The sequence below is a fragment of the Xenopus laevis genome, chromosome 3S (assembly GCF_017654675.1).
Source record: "Xenopus laevis strain J_2021 chromosome 3S, Xenopus_laevis_v10.1, whole genome shotgun sequence".
NCBI classification, from domain to species: Eukaryota; Metazoa; Chordata; class Amphibia; order Anura; family Pipidae; genus Xenopus; species Xenopus laevis.
In genome coordinates this window covers 79997918-80019382 of record NC_054376.1, presented here as the reverse complement: position 1 = coordinate 80019382, position 21465 = coordinate 79997918, and the positions used below count along the sequence as shown (strand labels likewise).

The window sequence follows — 21465 nt, the reverse complement described above, 5'->3', positions numbered from 1 at the left end:
ATACTTCACTGTGTTTACAGGTATTCAGATTTTGGTTACTAAGTAAAGCAAGACAAGCTTCCATAACAGGGTAATGTAGTGTTCTGTAATGTAGTGCAAATTATCCAGTTGTAAGCTTCAACATTCCCTGTAATCCATATCCATTTTTGCCATATCTCTGGAATAAAGAGTTGCTAACAGGTGCATTGGTACAGTAGTTATAAAAACTTTACTTTTTCATTGACGCTTAATAACTTCCTTTTCATGTCAAATTAGCACATAAGAAATGTGATTTATTTTAAGAGTTAAATAATAATGGAATGTTAAATAGTCAAATAGTACATGACTTTTGTTTCAAACCTTATGGGACAGTATTTGTGCCCCCTCTTGTGTTGCAGGTACACATGGGTGACAGGAAGAGAGCCTTTAACATATTATGATATGAATCTTTCAGCACAAGACCATCAGACTTTCTTCACATGCGATACTGATCATGTGCGGCCAGCAGATGCAAGTATGCACTCATCATTCCCTCTTACCAATGTGGAAGTATTTCTGCCTTACTTGCATAGTCCACCCTGTTCTGTAATGCAATTTGGAACAAAAACACACACATAAAGCAAATGGATGACATTAGTAAACAGAAAACTAAAATGGAGCAATAAAAACACAGAATTAGGCTAGAAATTTTACACATTCTATTTTGTGCACCTAAAGTGTGCTTCTAAAGATGCATCAGGGAACCCCCTAGCTTTCTAGATCAGTGTCAGAAAAGAAGTAACAAATGCTTAACCTCAATTACTCCTAATATGTTTAGCATTACTGTGTTATACATTGGGTTTCTGTGGAGGACATATCATTACTGTATTTTTCTTGTATATCCATGAAGGACATATTACTGTATTTTCTCATGTCTCTTAAAGAAATAGCAATAGCGGCCTTTGGTGTCTCTCTGAAAGACATATCATTATTACTCTCTTAGGGAGATATATCATTATTACTCTCTTAGGGAGATATATTATTATTACTCTCTTAGGGAGATGTCAGTAGTATGTCCTCTTGTGTCTGTGAGACATAGCCTTACTGTAGTTTCACTTGAGTTTTGGTGAGGCACATGATACTGTATGTTCTTTTGTGTGTCAGTGAGGGACATTTTACTGTATTTTGCCTTTAAGAAACCTAGTAGTGTAGGTCCTTGTGTCTTTTTGAGGGGCACAGTATTAATTCATTTTCTCTTGTGTGATGGTGAGGGCACAACATAACTGTATGTTAATCATTTTTTGTGAATATATTTTAAAATCCAAGCACTTTATTTGTGCATATGTATGTGTATTGTCATAGAAGAATATTAGCTGCTAATAATAGTTTTTTACAAGAAGATTGTAGTATGGTTTGCAATATCTGTACATGCCAATATTAGGATCTAAAACTTCATACATTTTTGTTTTCTTTAAGTTATGCAAAAGGCTTGGAGAGAAAGAAACCCACAAGCAAGGATTTCTGCGGCACATGAAGCATTAGAATTAACTGAGTGAGTTTCATGCTTATAAACACAGTTATCAGTTTCCTTCTTCACTGAGCCAAGTATAATTGACATTTTGAGAAATTCCATCCTTTAAATACAATTTGCAATGGTTTTAAAGTTATTTGTAAATGTAATTGCTATTGAAAGTGGCAGTTGTCTGGCTATTTATAGTCTTTCTGACTCCTGAAACAATGTTGTTGTTAGGCAGCTGATTCTCTCAAGAGTCAGAAACGGAGAACAAAAATGGATAAACAAATACTGATTTTAATAGCCATTACATTAGAAAAAAAGCTTAAAAAAGCTAAACACGGAAATGTTTATGTATATTGGAGAGTTACTTAGAATTTTGTTTTCCTTCATTGTGCAAAAACAAACAAACAAGCTTTTGATAAGATAGGATGACCGTTGTATTTGAGCAAATGTATTTGGCTATAGTGACAGTAATGCATGTCTGCATGGCAAAATGCATATGCTTAAGGGTAAGGGTACATGGGCAGATTCGGGGAGATTATTCGCCCCAGCGAAAAATCGCCTCTTCCGCGGGCAACAATTTTCCCAAACTGCCTTCCCCTATCTTCCACCAGCTATAATGAAAAATCGCCAGCCGGATGGCACTTGTGGCGCTTCGTTTTCCAAAGTCGTCCGAAGTTGCCTCAAGGAAATTTCAGGCAACTTCGGAAAACAAATCGCTGCGAGTGACATCCCGCTGGCGATTTTTCATTATAGCAGCGGGAAGGTAGGGTAAGGCAGTTCGGGGAGATTGTCGCCCCGAAGGAGAGGCGATTTGACGCCGGGGCGATTAATCTCCCCGGATCTGCCGGTGTGTCCTTACCCTAAATGGAAGGATGCTGAGAGAAAAAAAGAACATTCTGAAAGTTAGCTAGTTTAGTACTTGAATGGTGTTGTACATCTTCCTGTTACTTGTGCACCTGTAAAGCAGTCCTGTATGCATGATTTTTAATGTCAACACATTTGCATAGACAATCATACTTCAATAGTTGTTCGGTCCAACCCACTTAGCTGAAGCTAAAGTTTTGTTTAAAGAACAATACCATCTCTGAACTTCACAGTCCTGAAAAGGCAGTGGTTAAATGCAAGAATGCAATAACACTTCCGACATCTGTAAATCATTAGTTGTAGTGTACATTTAAATAGCAATCGGTTGTTTCCATGGCCTGTAATTCTGTTTAATCCTCATTGATTATCTTACTGTTTTGCTGCGAACAGATGTGCTACTGCATTTATTCTCCTTGCTGAAGAAGAATCAACTACTATAGTGGAAGCAGAAAAGCTCTTTAAGCAGGCACTCAAGGCTGGAGAAGGATGTTACAGACGCAGCCAGCAGTTACAGCATCATGGAGCACAATATGAAGCGCAACATAGTAAGAATGCTCTCTATTTACATACTACTTATGGCTTGCACAGTTTCTTTTCAATAAAATGGCATTACCACATAAGCTTACATACAGAAAAAACAAATACTTCCAAATAAGTGACAGATCATATCAAAGTAGAAAGATTTCATATCTACTGCCTTAAAGTGGACCTGTCACCCAGATACAAAAATCTGTATAAAAAAAGTCCTTTTTAAATTAAACATGAAATCCAATTTCTATTTTTTTTATTAAAGCATTCATAGCTGTTGTAAGTTCATTTAAACATCTCAGCTGTCAATCAAATATAGTTTGCCCCTCCTCTATGCCCTGGGCATAGAGGCGGGACATACAATTACTTTCACTTTCCATTCAGCACTTCCTAGAAATTGCTGCTCTCCCCACATTCCCCCGTTCTCTTCACAGTTTAATTATGTAGCCAGGGCATGGGGATGGACATCAGGTCCCCCGTTGTGGTGCACAAACAATATTCTGAGATGATGCAAGGCTTGAATTAATAACAACGAAAAATGGCTCCTGTCTGCTTGCTATAGTTATGAATTCCCAGGCTGAAGGAAACCAGATTAAAATAATTTATATAGTGTAATTAAAAGTTAATTTTGCTTGACTGATGTGATAAAATAGGATTATGAATATTTTTTTTGGGTGACGGGTCCCCTTTAAATAAGCCATGTGAAATATTCTTGAAAAGTATTTACAAACGGAGCAGTGTGTGAAGTTTTTGGCCTCTCCATGCAGTCTTTTTTCATACATAAGAATATATTCTAACTAAATTTATTTTATATGATTATCTTTCCACACAATGGGAATAGAAAAAGTGTGTGGGTCATTCCGACTGATTTTAGTGGGGTGCAATGCATTTAGGGCAGTGCTCATGACACAGAAAAACATATCCTTTACATGCAGATTAATACCTTCTATATGTTACAAATCCTCCAATGCACTTCGTAATGCTTATGGTTGTTAATATTGGGACATAACATATTTATTCATTTATTTATTAGGGCGTGACACAAATGTACTTGTGTACATTAAAAGGCGTTTAGCAATGTGTGCAAGGAAACTGGGAAGAACTAGAGAAGCTGTGAAAATGATGAGAGATGTAAGTAGCTTGAGTTTTAGCTAGCCCCCCTCATGGACTCTTTAATATGGGGTCAGTATTAAGGCTGGTTAGCTTGAGATCTGAGGTGCCTGTTGCTGATAGAGATACTTATGGCTGTCTGCCATTATAGTACATTAGTGTGGAATTTGAAGGTAAAAACTTAGGGGCAAATTCACTAACCTGTGGAGTTGCGCTAGCGCAGACTTCGCCACACTTCGCCAGGGCGCCGCTAATTCACTAAAATCCAAAGTTGCGCTCAGGGAGGCAAACGGTAGTGAAGTTGCGCTAGCGTTAATTCATCAAGGAAGGCGAAGTTACGCTACGTTGCCTCATTTACATACGGTGCAAAGTTTTACACTACACAAGTCTGGGAAAGCTTCATAAAATAAAATAGAGTTGTTATTTTGCCCTATACATGTGCCCACTGTATAGTTTAGGTGCCATATGTTAGTAAATGTAGGGGGGAAGGAGGGTACCCCTAAAATAATTTACAATCTTTTTCAGCCTATCACCCTTAATTTCAACTTTTTTTGAAGCAATTCCTATCTACTCTATTGCACTTCGCCTGGTCTGAGGTGGGGAAGGCAAGTCTGGCGCATGAGGTAACGTTCAGTAAAATGCGCAAGTTATTGAATTAGCGTAGTTACATCCCTTTGTCATAGCACAACGTCCCCAGGGTAAGGGTGCGAAGTAGCGCTAGAGTAGGTCCACTTCTCTAGCACATTTACGACAGCACCCGTTAGTAAATCGGTGAAGTAACGAAATTACGCCACACTGGCGAATTTGCGCTAGCGTTAGGTGTTTCGCGCTTTAGTGAATATGCCCCTTAGGGCCTTGGCACACAAGGAGATTAGTCGCCTCATGATTATTCTCCTCTAGCAACGTTGAGAAAACATACATGTTGCTTCGGCTTTCCAAAGTTACCTTCCGAAGGACTTGGCATATATAGTGTCTTTCAAAAGTATTAAAAGACCTGACCTATTCTATATTTTTACAGAAGAACATATCCTATTATGAATATTTTTGTATTATGAATTATGAATATGTTCTAGGATATGAAAATGAGAAAATTGTACATGGGTTAGTGGGTGTGTACCCTGCAATTATTTGCCTGCCATTTGAAAAATTTTAGAATGATATGGGTTTTTATTGATTTTCAAGACCAGCAAACAATTTATAATTATTTGACCAACATATTTGAACTCAAGTAGATTTTTTTTTTCTCTGCCATCTCTTATAGTTAATGAAAGAGTTCCCATTGCTTAGCATGTTCAACATTCATGAGAACTTGTTAGAAGCACTGCTGGAACTGCAGGCATATGCTGATGTACAAGCAGTTTTAGCAAAGTATGATGGTAAGTACTTTTAATGTGTGTCCACCAAATATTTTATTTATTACCCATTTCTCCCAAGTAAATCTTTGCTCACTTTGCGGCCTATTTAGTAACACCAGTAAATGTTTATTTACCCTGGTCCAATAATAAGATGCTTTCATTACTAGTAAAATCAATCAAATTTATTTTCTTAGAATGAAATTTAAAATTCTGAATTTTTTTTGCGAATTTGACAGGGCAGGGATTCTTTGGATCACATGCTTGATCACATGCTTCTTGGACACATATTTTAGAAGCTTGCAGTGTGATGACTACCCTCTTTACTCGCTGTACACTGGAACCATGGGTAAATGTACAGAGAGTGGGCGTAACCGTGCCATGGACAGACTTACTTATTGGTCTATGTAATATGCCAGGAAACATCTGTGTACTGCCCAATGGAATACTATATGAAACAAAAACTGTTTTGATCTCTATTATTTTCCCGCACTAGCAAAACAGATAATAAAACATGCTGGGAAATACAGATAATACAAAAACATAACTCCTTTTAAAAATGATCCCATTATGCGTATATGTGCATGCTGCTATTTACAATGTACATGGTGTACTTCCATCTGTATTAGATATGAAAATTGGAAATCCACATACAGCTATGTACCTGGCTAGTATCTACTTATAACCTATGCTTATATAGAAAAAACCTGGACATAATATTTTTTACTACATCTAATCTTCTCTAGATGTGTGGCAGTTGTGAGGGGTCTATGAGCAATGAATACAGCAACACTTCACATAGCACACAGTATCTGCTCCTTTTGTACATTATACTTCTCTATAAAGTAAAGCCATTTATTGGCATTAAAAACAATAACATCATAGTGATAAGCATAAATCATAGAGAAAATTTTTAAAAATCAAAACAGTGTTATAACTGCTATACAGGCAGACTCCCTGAAGTATATCTTCTTTTGATTATTTCAGCTCCTTGTACGGCTAGGAGATAGATCTAGCATATGTTTTCAATGAAACCTTATAGTCTCGTTATAATGTTAGCTTTAGTGTATCTGTAGTATCACATGCCAGCAAAAGCTGTGGTAAGCTGTGTCTTACTGCCAATGTGCCCTCCCGCTTCTACGGTAATTGTTCTAGTACGATCAGTGATAGGCCCCTACTACAACTGAAATTATATTCACTTGGTTAAAAATTTGCATTACTATGTAAACTGTTTAGAATTAATCAGCTGGATACCAAAAGTTTTTTGAAAACCTGTTTAACCTGGTATTGCTGCAGCCATGGTAGTTTGGCCCTTGGCATAAATAGCATATTATATGAATGATATAGAGATTTAGTGAGGATCTGTGCTGTCACCTGAAACAAGAGCATGCATTTTCATGTGCTTTTTTTTGCCTAACCTGTTATTAAAAAAAAAAAAAAATCTTTCAATAAAAATATTGACATGGTCTCACACATACCTACCCAACAGTACTGTATATTAAAGTATCACATTGTTTAAAAATGATGTACCCTTATGCACAGCGCTGCCAAACAAAATTGGCCATTTATGAATAAATGTGGTAATAACATATTCCATGCTGATGAGACTAAGCACTGCAGTCCCCTTTGAAAGCACTTGATGGCAGCCTTGTTTGCCATAATATTTTGTACTTTACTATGAGCACTCTGAGAATTCATAATTTTCAAGACATCAGTCTTTTTATTGTTATATTTTTTGAGATTTCCTTTTTTTTTAGGTGTGTACAAACTTATTAAATATTATATATCGGCTAATTATATTGCTCTGCCTTGAAGTGTATTGTTTTGGCTGCTAGGGTGGACTGTGTATTTAGAACTTTACTCAGAATGATTTTGCTTATTATTTTCTCTGCAGATATAAGCTTACCAAAATCAGCAACAATATGCTACACAGCTGCCTTGCTCAAGGCAAGGGCAGTATCTGACAAGTAAGTAATTTACAGTAGTCATTGGGCTGTGGTGTTTAGTTAGAAGTCTCCGCATCCTCTGAATCTCTGCCCTGCTTGTGCTGCTGCTTTGCACTTCCCTGCTTGAGGTTTATAATAGACCTATGCTTCCCCCCCCTCTGTTTAGTAAACATACATAGGTATACTATCCTTACCTAACGGTTTTATATCTGTTTATTGTTTGCTCCTTGATTTATTATTAAAGGTATCAAATATTTACTATATTTATCTTTTTCCACTACAAGATCATAATTTGGTTTTTGTAATAATTCTGCTGCTTTTTGTTTGGTAGTTAGGCACACCATAGGTGAAGAAGGTGTAAAGCACATGGCATATGGGGCACCTGAAATTCTTACTTTCTGTCTCCCATTGTCTTGAATGGAAAACTCCTGAAAGTGCCAATACCAGCACTTTATCAGAAAACGATTAAAAATTAGAAGCCCATTACAAAGTTTTTTTTCTACTTGGCATCCGTTGCAAACAGTATTGTCAGTGTTGTACAAATTAGGCTACAATACATTGTCATTAGTATATGCAAATGAGGAATGGCAGTAAGATGTCCCTTCAAAAAAAACGTGTTTCCCCTGGTGAGACAGCATGCTGTTTAATGTATGCTCTCTTGAAAGTACAAGTAATCTTTTTATTCTTTTTGTTCTGTAGATCGCCAGTACCTACTGCAACATCTTTCCTCCCTACACAGCGACTCCAGCTTGGGAGGGCAGGGCAATGGTTGTCACAGCTTTCCCTGTGGTGTCTGCCTGCCAAGTACAGCTCTGGAGTTAGGTGTGAGGTGAGAAAGACATTGCATGGTCTGGTTTTTTTCCCCTCACCCTATATACTGGTGCTCATCTTTGCCTACATCATGGGCACATTATAAGCAGGTTAGCACAGCACTGAGTAGAATCATCCTACTCCTGCTGCACACAGCTTTGTCCTTAGTAAGACTATTAAATTAAATATTTCTTTCATATCAAAGCACATTTCCTGTTTTTGTGGTGCCTCTAGGCTAGCTAGTTTAGTTTGGAATGTCACTAAATGCTTCATGGCTTACTCTTTGTGTGTTCATATTGATGGTGGGCTTCTTAGCTGCTTACTCTTTTTATACTCATGCTTCTTTTTGCATTTTCTAGATTTTCACCAGAAGCCGCATCCCGGCGAGGGCTCAGCACAGCAGAAATGAATGCTGTAGAAGCCATTCACAGAGCAGTAGAATTTAATCCACATGTGCCAAAAGTATGTGTATATTACTCTAATTTTATGGTGTACAGCTAATGCATCAATATTATTGCTCCATTCTCACCCCCATCAGCTGCAGATGTTAAATTGCAGCAAAAATGACACTGCCATCAAAACACACTGCCTCAACCAATATATATATATATATATATATATATATATATATATATATATATATATATATATATATATATATATATATATATATATATATATATATATATATATATGGTTATATAATCTTATAAACAACCAGAGAAAAAAAACACTCACAGGACTTATTCTATGCAAACAAAAGTGGTTTATTGCAATGTTTCGGCTCCTACACTCGAGCCTTCTTCATGAAGTTAGCACAAAGCAGATAAAAACCCATATTTTAAACAAAGTGGCGCCAAAATTAGCATGTGATGTCATTGGACCGTGTATACGTAAGACAGTGAAGGTGTATATACATATCTATAGTATCCTGTATCAGCCGTTAGCCTTAGGGTAAATACAGTGTACATCTTGTATTGATAGTGTGAACATAAGTACATAGGATAAAATAAGTAGTGCCTGCGTGCAGTCAACTCTGTGTTCTGATAAGTGATTGAAAAAGTTGATACGCAACCAGTGCATGCTGTTGTTTTACAAAAATCCGAACTTACCCTGAGGACTTTAGTCATTGCGGGTCGGGTCCGTGGGCAGGCTACCCTCAGCCAATCATACAGTTTCTCCATATGAACTGCTAGTCCTGCGCCTCAGTCACCTGTTGTGCTAGGGTGCTGGAGAGTGGAGACAGAGTGTGGTGAACCACTCACCCTGCACACACCCATTGCGCCTTCAAACATTTCCACAAAGCATCTGGTCAGAAAAGACTTTTAGCAGTGGAGTCAGGTAGTAGGCTGTGTATGTATGTTTAAAAATCACTGACCACAACTTGACATACGGAAGGGTCTGTAGCGCTTCCATTAGTCATTCACCCATACTTTCATTGGGATATCCAGCTGGTGGGTATGTCTTTCAAACTCTGCTGTTCCTCCAGTCCCTCAGGGTATAGAACATGATCCTAAACCATGCAAAAACAAATCACCTGTGTGGGATCTAGTTCTTCTAAAAATAAAAACAAAATAACAATGTGTTATCAGCCAAACTGTTAAAAAGTCATCACAGTATCATTATATATTCATAGATCTAGTTCTACTAAAAATAGACACCAAATAACAATGTGTTATCGACCAAACTGCTACAAAGTCATCACAGTATCATTATATCGTCATATTAGCTATATCAGTTTCTTTTTTTATACAAATGTCAATAGGGTGCCCATAATATTCTTTAAATGGTGATAATATTGTCAGGAGTCAAACACATCAAAAATATTCATCTGTTGTTCTACTACTGAGAGCTTCTCTGGGACCCACTAGTATTAATAGAATGGAGACATGGGTAAAGATTCATGTAACCCCTTGGGTGCCAGAGTGTCCAATGTGAAAATCCACATACTCTCTATTTGTAGTAATAAAAGGTCCCTGTTGCCCCTTCTTCTGGGGGCTGGTTCACAATCTATTATCATATGTCTAAATTGTGGAAGAGTGTGTTTCATTTTAAGCCAATTTTTAGGTACCGGTTGGTCAGCTTTCCCTGTAGCCAAAGCACTCCTAATTACACTGCGATGATTGTTCATCTGCTCACGATAAGAGGTAGAGGCCTTTCCTATGTAGTGTAATCCACATGGACACCAAGCCATGTATACGACATGGAGATATATATATATATATATATATATATATATATATATATATATATATATATATATATATATATATATATATATATCATTTTAAACTATGGTCATCACAAACCTACTTTCTATAAACCAAACACTTCATCAAATACTTTTGAAATGTTTGCCAACTGTTTTCCTCCTGATTGCATTTTTTTTCATCTAGTATCTTTTAGAAATGAAAAGTTTAATACTTCCCCCTGAACACATCCTGAAGAGAGGCGACAGTGAAGCAATAGCATATGCTTTCTTCCACCTTCAGCACTGGAAACGGGTAGAAGGAGCTTTAAATCTCTTACACTGTACGTGGGAAGGGAGTAAGTAATTGTTCTTTTCTTATACATATTTAATCTTAAAACCAGCATCAGATATATAAAATGGTTATTTTATTTGTACTGAAAACAGCCAGCAAAATCCTGAGAAAAGAAGAGTTGTGTTATTACTCGCTGATTTAATAATTAGATTTTTAGTATATTTTCTGCTCCTGAACAGAAACCGGTGCATTTGACTACATCACTACAAACTTCTTGTCTGCTTTAGTGACTGCAATATTGTTGACCTCTCTAATTATAGTGTTCACTCCTCCATATGGGTGTATCACAGACAGGCAGTAAGTCTTAACTGACTCTTTGTATTATGTTCACATGGCTGTGGGGTTAGAAATAGTAAAATAAACTGGTATTAATAGTCAATCACTTGGTGGATATAAATGCATTTCTTGGCAGGCACTGCAGTGGGAAATTTACTCTTTAAACTAGCGCGTATGCACCTAGAACCACCATTTATGACGGCCACTTTATACTCTTATAACTACATGCCCCCATTAAGGTTATTAATTTGAGCTTGATAAGAGAATTGTTTTCATTCTTATTGACAAGTTATTCATTCTGTACCCAATTTAGAACAATACTGTAAGCCAAACATTTTGTGGACCCAGGTATACCATCATTTCTATAATCAAGGAAGGAAAATAAAACCATATCGCCGCATGCTTCAGTGGCAGGATTTAGGCAGTGAGTCTCAAGATTTCTGTTCTCACTGCACCAAAAAGTTGATGTTCTGTCTTTGAAGAATTTCACAGTCACCATCTCTTATTTCTTACTTTCACATGGCGCTCAGCCCAAAGGGCAGAATCAGTCCAGTGTGTAGAGATCTTGATGTCTTGGTTCTCTCTTGAGAGGCGCAAATAAATTCAGTACAGAGGTATCCTCATTACATATCCCCATGTGAACGCTCAAGCTAACTGGCCATGCTTAATTATAATTAAGAGGAAACCAGCATGACATGCTTCAGGGAAAGATTCTGAAATGCACATACTTGTATTCACATTTTAAGCCTTTCTCCACAGGTTGTTTGCCATGTACAATCTTTTAAATGATATGAATTTAATGTAAATGAGAGGTCTTTTGCATACACAGCAGAAACAAATACTAAGTTCCTGCATTTACATCTGGATCATTCACAGTGCTTGCTTCCAACAAAAAGTGCACCTCCATGCTGCCAATGAACTTTTCAAATCGATGAATGAACCTGTTTGTGTGTTAAGCGATGGATGTTGTAATTCAGCAACAGATGGAAGGCTAAATGCTTGTTATTGTTGGCCTAATTTTATTTGGATATTTTTGCCACAGGGTTTTTGAAGTGATTCCTTTATAAATGTTGTACTGTTTGTGCGGAGAAGGAATAGTGAGTTTGCCAGTCTCCAAACCTGAGATTGATTTTTGTTCCCTTCTTCCAATGCGTATAAAATTAAAAGCAGCAGAAAACATGTAGATGCTCATAGAGCCCATTTTACTATAAAACTCCACCAGTTGTCCTTCTATCCTGAGTTCACACATGCCTGTGAGTCCAACAATAACTGCACAAGATCACTTTTGGAGAATTTCATTGCTATGATCTCTTAATATATTTCTCCCATATATCTAAAACTCTGCTGGAGGGCAGTGGTGAGAATAACCCATATCCATCAGAAATAAAAGATGTGGTAATATATGGTCAGACGCAGGTCGTTACTGCAAAAATTCAAGTGCTTTTATTCTGAACACGACATGTTTCGAGCCGAGCTCTTTCTCAAGTGTTACCAAATACAAAGTATGCACACATTATTAACCCAATAGGCTCCACCCCCAATTCGTGAAGTGATTAGTGAAAACAGTTGGCAAACTGGGAGTTGCATTTTTTTACTGCCTAGCCAATATTGTGTGTTCAAAAAATGTAGCAGTAGTCCAGTTAAAGTTCCAAACGCCAAAGTCCACAAGAAAGTACAAAATTCCCAAAGTTAGTCCATTATTGTCCAACATGGCTTGTCTAATGGAAATAAATGACACAGAAACCCGGGCACTGCATAATCGTCTGCCAAGAGCTCACAGTTGCTTCAATGTACAAAAGAATAAATCTTTTGATTAACCATACAGAAAAACTTTGTCATAACTATTTGTTTTATCTTACCCTTCTGTAGCATTCAATTATTCTCAATCATATTTTCAAACTTATTAGCCAGCTTTACTATCTGGGAAAGAAAGGAAAATGTCATTATTATATAAATACAATAAAAGCCTCATGAAAAGCTACTAATACTCCAATACTTGTTTAAACCTTCTGGATGCAAGCTGCTCAGCCTACTTATCCATTTTGACTCCTGCTGTAGTAACAATTTGTTCATATCCCCTCCTCTAAGTGGCCGTTGTACTACTTCTACGACCTGCCACTTCAGTTGTATGGGACTGTTTCATTGCGGAGAAATGGCGTGAAACTGAAGTGTCTGTTTGGGTACCAGGTTTAAAGTTCTGCATGTCGGATTTATGTTCCTTAATTTGTTCCTTCACTGGACGTGAAGTTTGTCCAACGTAAACCATCCCACAAGGGCATTTCAACAGATACACAACTATTAAGTGTTAGTTTTTTACCACTAATAGGTGAACTAAGTCTCCTTTTATTACAGAAGAACAGCATATACAACCTAGGCAAGGAAAAGTGCCTTTCTTTGGCTGTCCATGGAATATTGATTGCACCTTATCCAACTTTCGTGGCTCTGCTGGACATAGCTTATCTCTCAGCGTCTGCCCTCTGGTGTAACAGAACATAAGGACATCAGTACATATATGTTAAAATCTTATCTTGCTGTAAAATAGGCCGAAATAGTTTAATTATCTTTTCTATATTGCCACTGGTATGGGTATAGCTACATACAAAAGGCAGTCATGACCTTTCTTTTGGCCTGACTTTCTTTGTAAGTAGTCTCTCTCTTGATACCTTACTTACATTTAGTAAACCATTAGTGTCTCTAAGACATCCAGGGATTTTTTCAACAAAAGGTTGAAGGAAGTGATCCACATATTTGGATAACGGCTCAAGGACAGAGCCAACTCAATTTCCCAGTTTAGGATATCCAGTCCATATGTAGGGACAAAACCCAAGCCTTTATTAAGCACTGAACGTTCAAAGGAGGACAGTACATATGAGGAGATATTAATAACTAAATCAATTACCTCCTCTGTTTGTTCCGATGTGTATGCAGAAAATTGTCTTTCTTCAGTCAAAAAAGGTCATTATAGAGCTGGTTGTACATTATTGTATGTGCCTCTTGGCACAGTCTAAGTGTAACTTTTATTTTGGTCCAGAGGTGCAGACAAGAGGCAATGTCATTATATAGTAGTTGTAATAATGTATAAAGGAGAACTAAACCCCCATGGTGATATGACCCCACTGGCCCCCCTCCTTGCCTCCCCCCTGCACAGTTTTACCCCTGAATCCTGTCCCCTCTAGAAATAACGACTGCACATGCAGAGTGAGCACAGCGAAGCTCACTGGCTCCATCTTCTTGTCTTCGATAATCTTCATGAAGTGAGCATTGGTGCATGCGCAGTTGGAGCAATCTTCCGGTTCGCAAAAAATTGCCGAAGGGCTGGAAGAAGACACGAAGATTACCGAAGAGAAGAAGATGGCGCCCGTGAGCTCCGCTTTGCTCACTTTGCATCTGTGGTCGATATTTCTAGAGGGGACAGAATTCAGGGGTAAGACTGTGCAGGGGGGAGTCCGGGAGGGGAGCCAGTGGGGTCATATCACTTCCACTACATTTATTTTACAATTTTGCACTCTTCGCTTGATAGTTTGCTTCACACTAATGATTTTAGACTTTTATTATTAGACTAGTAGTTTATTTACATTTATTACTGCAAAGATGCATTTTGGGGGGACCAGAAAACCTTTTACTATGCACTGCATTGTCAAATGTAAATAAACAATGAGACCAAATGCTAGATAGCTGTGATTGTCTTTTCAACTCACCTCATTGGCGGAGCACCTCTGTCTTTCCATGCTTCATTTACATTATAATATACTATCAAGTGATTTGAGGGTATATATCCAAACACACTGGGACATGCGCATTAAGCAGCACTTGTGCTTTCAGACTCACGGAAGGGAGCAGCTCATTTTTAATCATCTTTATTTTTTTTCTTCAATTTATGTAAATTGTTTGCTTCTATTTGCTTTTATTATCTGCCAGTTTTTTGTGACCATAACATATCACTATTACTGAATTGTTCTTACATTTGATGTTACATGAATGCTGTGTAATAAAGGCTGCATTACTGAATTTGTTTTTCAGCATTCAGAATGATACCATACCCACTTGAAAAAGGTCACCTCTTCTACCCTTATCCGATTTGCACAGAGACCGCAGACAGAGAATTATTGCCGTGTAGGTATTGCAATTATTCAAATGAGCTTAGAATTTGTTCTCTTGTTATGCTAAATGCTTCTCATTTGTTTGTTTTAATATGATTGAGTATTTGCAATTTTTACTCCTAACTGCCCAAGGGCTCACATGACGGGGCATATTTATCAAAGGTCGAGTTATAGAGTTTTTTTTTTTACCTCAAATTAACTGTAATGACCTTGAAACTCGAATAGTATCTTATTTAAAGGGATACTGTCATGATTTTTATGATGAATTTTTTTATTTCTAAATTACACTGTTTATATTGCAAATAATTCAGTCTACCATATAAAATGTTATTCCTGAACCAGTAAGTGTATTTTTTTTTTAGTTGTAATATTGGTGTGTAGGCAGCCATCGCAGGTCATTTTGCCTGATCATGTGCTTTCAGAAAGAGTCAGCACTGTAAGATGGAACTGCTTTCTGGCAGGCTGTTGTTTCTTCTACTAAATGTAACTGAATGTGTCTCAGTGGGCCCTGGATTTTACTATTGAGTGCTGTTCTTAGATCAACCAGGCAGCTGTCATCTTGTGTTAGGGAGCTGTTATCTGATTACCTTCCCATTGTTTTGTTGTTAGGCTGCTGGGGGGGAAAGAGAGGGGGTGATATCACTCCAACTTGCAGTAAAAAGTGACTGAAGTTTATCAGAGCACAAGTCACATGACTGGGGCAGCTGGGAAACTGACAATATGTCTAGCCCCATGTCAAATTTCAAAATGAAATATAAAACAATCTGTTTGCTCTTTTGAGAAACAGATTTCAGTGCAGAATTCTGCTGGAGCAGCACTATTAACTGATGCATTTTGATGACAGTTAATAAATCTGCCCCGACATGTTAATAGGCTTCCACTGACTAGTTTATTAATCATTGGGGGTCCTTTATCAACACTGGATAATTTGTCCATGGGCAGTAACCCATGGCAACCAATCAGATTGCTGCATTCATTGTTCTACTTGCAGCTGGTTTCAAAAAGCTAATCACTGATTGGTTGCTATAGGTAACTGCCCATAGGCAAATTTGCCAAATTTTGTAAAATGAAGATGGTAATTAGGAGGTGTGGCCATAAAAATGGGCGTCATCAAAACAAATGTTGCCGTGCTATGCACGCCAACTTTTTGTCCCTCTTTTTATTTCCAAAATGTTGGGAGGTATGTGAGAGGGATACCACTAATAATACTGCCTATACACAAATTGAGACCTTGTAAAGTGAGGGTTTGACCCAACTTCTGCTAGGTGCTCCGAATGATTTGGACAAAAATGTTTAACATCATTCATCCATCTTAACTGTCAACTCATAAATAAATGAAAACTGATTTTTTTCTTTATAGCATAAAGGAGGAAGTAATCAGAATAATTATTTAGTAATATAGCATTCATAATACAGTAATTGCCTTGTTGTCTTAGAAAAGGGGTCTGCTCAGAAATACTATCTAAAAATTTACAGCTAGGGGCTATTTACTAAAATCTGAAAATTTCTCACTATTTTCTTAAAACCACTTCAATCAAACTCCCGTGCAAATTTTTTACAGTATTTATCAAAAAATCAGGTGTGGCAAAAGACTCGGTACAATTGTCAAAAAAAAATCAGAATCTTACAATTTTTTCGGATTATAGCTCGAAAACCACAAATGAATTGAATTATTGCACTAAATCCAGTGCAGATCATGATATCTTCCAATTGTAAACAGGACATCTGCCATTGACTTCTTCATGATCTCGGCAGGTCTGAGATGGAGTACTTTTTTATTTGGACTTTTAGCAGCTTTGGGGTTTAATAAATCTTTAAAAATTTGGGGGGGTTTTCTCTGGAAAAAAAAAGTATTTTCCCCTTTTAAACTCCAACCAGAAAAAATCTGACTTTAATAAATAACCCTCCTGGTGACTTTAAACTTAATACAGGTATGGGATCACTTATCCAGAAACCTATTATCCAGAAAGCTCTGAATGATAGAAATGTCATCTCCCATAGACTCAGTTTTAAGAAAATAATTGTCATTTAAAACTATTTCTCTGTAACAATAAAAATATAGAGAGCCATCTTACAAAAATAAACTTTATTCAGAAAATCCTAAGTCCCAACATTCTGGATAATATCATATAATACACAAGAGCCATGAATATCCTGTAAATTATATCATTATAAACGGTGACTAGTGATGTCATCAGTTATAAATGGTGACTAGTGATGTCCTTTTCGTCACATGAAAACTAAAACTTGTGTATTATAACAAATAAAGTACCCCTTGTTGGAAAATATGAGGATATTCAAAGTAACCTTTGAGTTCGGCCTCGTTCTTTTATATGGTCATGAAACTCCTCTGTGACTTATATCCTTATATTTTACAATAAGGTGTACTTTATTCACTATATATCTGTATCGATGAATAAGTAAAATTAACTACTATAGGGTCTGCTGCCTGGAAAGTTTGGGTCCTGACATTATCCATGTTCTGTAATTTAGAAAAAAAAAAACTACCAAGTAGGACTGTTTTGCCATTTGCAATTACTGGGCACCTATCATATCAACATTTCATCCACCAAGGGTATGGGTAAGCATTAGATTCAGACAGCTAGAAATAGAATAAAGCAGTAGTGCTTCGCATTTGTAATGCTCTTCTGGCTGGCTGAAACTGGCCTTCCACACATTCTATTTTTTGTGGCTTAGTGTTGATTCATTAAGAGCCAGATCTTCCTGGGAGTATAGTTTTCCTTTAAGACTCTGCTATAAGGCTCACCAGTGATTAATGTCATTACACCTTACAGTGTTATACAATATGAATGGCTGAATAAAGGAAACCACATTTAATAATAATAATAATAATAATAATAATTTCTTTTGTTTTTTGCAGCTTTTCATGAAGTTTCAGTTTACCCAAAGAAGGAGCTTCCCTTTTTCATTCTGTTCACTGCAGGTCTCTGCTCCTTCACAGCCATGTTGGCTCTTCTCACACACCAATTTCCAGAGCTCATGGGAGTCTTTGCAAAAGCTGTGAGTCCATTGTTGCTCTCTCTCGTTACTAGCTTGGTCCTGCTCAAACTACTTGCTATCATTCTATAAGGCCCGTGCAAGTGATATTGTTTTACAGGTATGGGATCTGTTATCCTGAAACCCATTATACAGAAAGATCCAAATTATGGAATGGCCATCTCACATAGACTCCCATAGACCATTATAAAGATAATCCAAATTTTTAAAAATGATTTCCTTTTTCTCTGTAATACTAAAACTGTACCTTGTACTTGATCCCAACTAATATATCATTAATCCTTATTGGAAGCAAAACCATCTTATTTGGTTTATTTAATGTTTACATGATTTCTAGTAGACTTAAGGTATGAAGACCCAAATTACAGAAAGATCCATTATCCATTAAAATCCCAGGTCCCATGTGAATTGGATAACAGGTCACTTACCTGTATTTACTTATAAAGCAACTAGGGATGCACCAAATTCACTATTTTGGATTCGGCCGAACTCCTGAATCCTTTGCGAAAGTTTGGTTGATTACCGAACCGAATCCTAATTTGCATATGCATATGCAAGGGGTGGGAAAACATTTTTTACTTCCTTGTTTTGAGACAAAAAGTCATGCGATTTCCCTCCCCGGCCCTAATTTGTATATGCAAATTAGGATTCGGTTCAGCCAGGCAGAAGAATCCTGGATTCGGTACATCCCTAAAAGCAACAAATTAAACACAAATAGCTGTTTAACTTTTGTATCAAGGATTTGTGATTTACAATAGAGTGGGAACATGCAAAACTGGTCATCAATGAACCATTAATCCCAATGCTGGGGTGCAGTATTTGCTCCCCTTCTGTTTTAAAGGGGATTTTCACCTCTAAATTTAGTGTAGGTTGGTGGGAATAGCTAAGGGAAGCCTGACAATTGCTACAATGCTTTTTCTTTTTAGAAAGCCTCTAGTTGCACATTAAAGCAGTACTGATGGAAAGGCATGACTTCGAAATAAGCCTGTTCATAATTTTAATGGGTAGTAGGTATTTCTGCTTCTACAAAGTGAGGAATAGAATAATCTGTAAGCAGGTTAACATTGACATGCTTTTGCCCCGGGCGGTTTCATGTAAGCACTGTAACTAATTTCATGGAGTAGACATGCTGGTGATTTATGTTCCAAAACTGTCATCTAAAATTTCTAAACACTTTCTGGAGTAATGACAATAATAATTTTTTCCAGTTGTTGTATGGTATATTGCTGGTTTGATTAATGCCTGCAGTGTCTTTGTGGCTGTAAGGCTCACATACCAGGTTGTCTGGTGAATAGTTTATGGCTGTGGCTGCTGCTACCTATACTGAATAGCTTCTCATATTCCTGAATTGGAAGTAGCATAGGTCAGCTTTTCATGTGCACTTTCAAGCAGATCTGAAAATTCTTCAGATTCTTCATATATGGGCAGATTTATGTGGTTTGTTTGTGGTGAAAAAATGGCGGAATAATTTGCCGCACATCGCAATGCATTTATGTGTAAAAATAGCATAATTTTTTTTCTTAGAGCAACTGTTATTATTATTATTAACATGTTTTTATATAGCGCCAACATATCGCGTAGCACTGTCCGACGAAACGTACACTGAAGCAATGTAAAATAATGTCAGAAAATCATTCTCATGGCGTAAAAATATCACACACCTTGATAAGTTTGCCGTTTATTTTACACAGCTTTTTACACCGTTTCTCTGACAAGTTTTGATTTCACACAGCATACTAAATAGAACCACAAGTTATTATTAGTTATAAACCAATTCTGCCATTTTGTGTGCAGTTGTTTCCCCCTGGAATACTGACTTGGCATATCTGGGGTAATTGCACTAGCCCTCCTTGAATTTCCAGCCATTACTATGGTCATTTGGCTCCCATGCTGATCCAATGGATTACTGCTATATGGTTGTTCATGTTTATCTTGTTGGCAGTTAGTAGAATATTGCATAACTTGAGGCCTGCATTCGTTTTGTGGCAGGCGAATTGTGTTCCTGGTTTGTATAGTTTCCTTTAAATTGAGATAGAATTGTAAAGGCACCGAAAATTCCTTGCCATTGGCTCAGCATCAGACACTGACAGGCACTGGACACCTTGGCCACATATGACTTAGTTGGCCCAAAAATATCTGTTCGGGGCTTGTTATATTGACTTTTGCAGAAATAGTAATATAACTTTCTACCATTTAGCCATCATGTTAGAGAGCCAGTAACACAAAAAATGAAAGGCATTTGTATGTATTAAAATATAGTCTCTTTGCTGTATTAGAAACTGTAATATAGTTTATCTTACCTTTACATGGCAGACAACTAATAATCTAGGCATAGACACAATCTACATTTACAGGTTTTATTTTGAATGTGTCACTGTATAGTGATTACAGTACTCATGCGCAGATAAACTGAGCTAAATGTATTGAACCAGAGACCCCTTTTTGGTTACCGTCACCATTTCTCCACACAGTTTCCGTGCCAGCAATAGGGAGATTTGGGGCAAAAAACATAAATTACCACATGTACCATAAAAAGAACACAAGTCAGTATTTCCATTGACACTTTGTTGACATCTCGGCTTTTAATTGCTTTTGGAAGTTGATCAGTGAATTAGGAAAGCAGTTGGGAGAACAGTTTCACACACCCATTTTTTTGAATGAATCTGTCATGATGTTGAACCCTGCAAAAATCCTTTGAAATAGTTTGTAACTCAATATCTGGGCATTTCTCACATCTGAACTGACAACACGTTTTTGTCTTAATATTTTTGCAGTTCCTGAGTACCCTCTTTGCCCCTTTAAACTTTGTTATGGAAAAAGTGGAAAGTATCCTTCCTTCTAGTTTGTGGCACCAGCTCACCCGGATCTGAGACCCCCAGCGACACGGACATATTACCATGACATGTTATCTGCCAACTTATGTTGACTAGAGCAAAGCATGATGAAAAGGGAAACCATTACCTGGACTGTTTGTTCTCATATACAAACTGTTTTTTGTTGTAAAAAGAAAAGAAGTTTTGTTTATTATATTTTGCCTTCAGAAAAAAAGAAGAAAAAAGAAAAACAGGTCCTCAGAATAAAACTTTGTGTATGGCAGCAGAAAAATGTGGTGCTGGTTTGCTTTCTAAACACAATATGAGATAACCGTAAGTAGCATGCTTTCCCACTCCAGCCAAAAGCAGTTGGGCATTTAGCTACCCATGTATTTCTCCAGAAAGGCAGACAAGATACTGCGAGGCCTTTTTCAAAAAATTTGAATTGTTAATTTAAGAGGGTTTTTTGTATAACCGGAAGAAGCGCAACATTTTGCTCATTTATTTAAAATTGTATCTTAAAAACAAACCTGTGCAAAAAACTTAAATGCATCAAATTTGTATTCTTCCCATAATTTTCAATGGGTCTACAAACTCCAAAAATCACAAATGTATAAACAATCGCTTA

The 21465-nt window shown here is 37.1% G+C and overlaps 1 protein-coding gene across 3 annotated transcripts in view; it reads left to right on the top strand.

The window, feature by feature from the left end:
• The window catches only part of st7.S (suppression of tumorigenicity 7 S homeolog), a 52742-nt gene extending 31613 nt beyond the window's left edge, over positions 1–21129 (top strand). For 2 of the 3 annotated variants that reach the window (XM_018255866.2, XM_018255867.2), the window contains exons 5-15: positions 378–493; positions 1435–1510; positions 2732–2886; positions 3903–4000; positions 5241–5355; positions 7226–7298; positions 8447–8549; positions 10484–10634; positions 14927–15019; positions 17888–18027; positions 20799–21129. In XM_018255866.2, the coding sequence (XP_018111355.1) occupies positions 378–493; positions 1435–1510; positions 2732–2886; positions 3903–4000; positions 5241–5355; positions 7226–7298; positions 8447–8549; positions 10484–10634; positions 14927–15019; positions 17888–18027; positions 20799–20894 (1216 nt within the window). In that variant the 3' untranslated portion in view covers positions 20895–21129. Of the gene's footprint in view, positions 1–377; positions 494–1434; positions 1511–2731; positions 2887–3902; positions 4001–5240; positions 5356–7225; positions 7299–7976; positions 8107–8446; positions 8550–10483; positions 10635–14926; positions 15020–17887; positions 18028–20798 lie in introns of those variants that run through there. The other variant, XR_005966666.1, reaches the window with a different exon arrangement.
• The last annotated feature ends 336 nt before the right edge of the window (positions 21130–21465 follow it).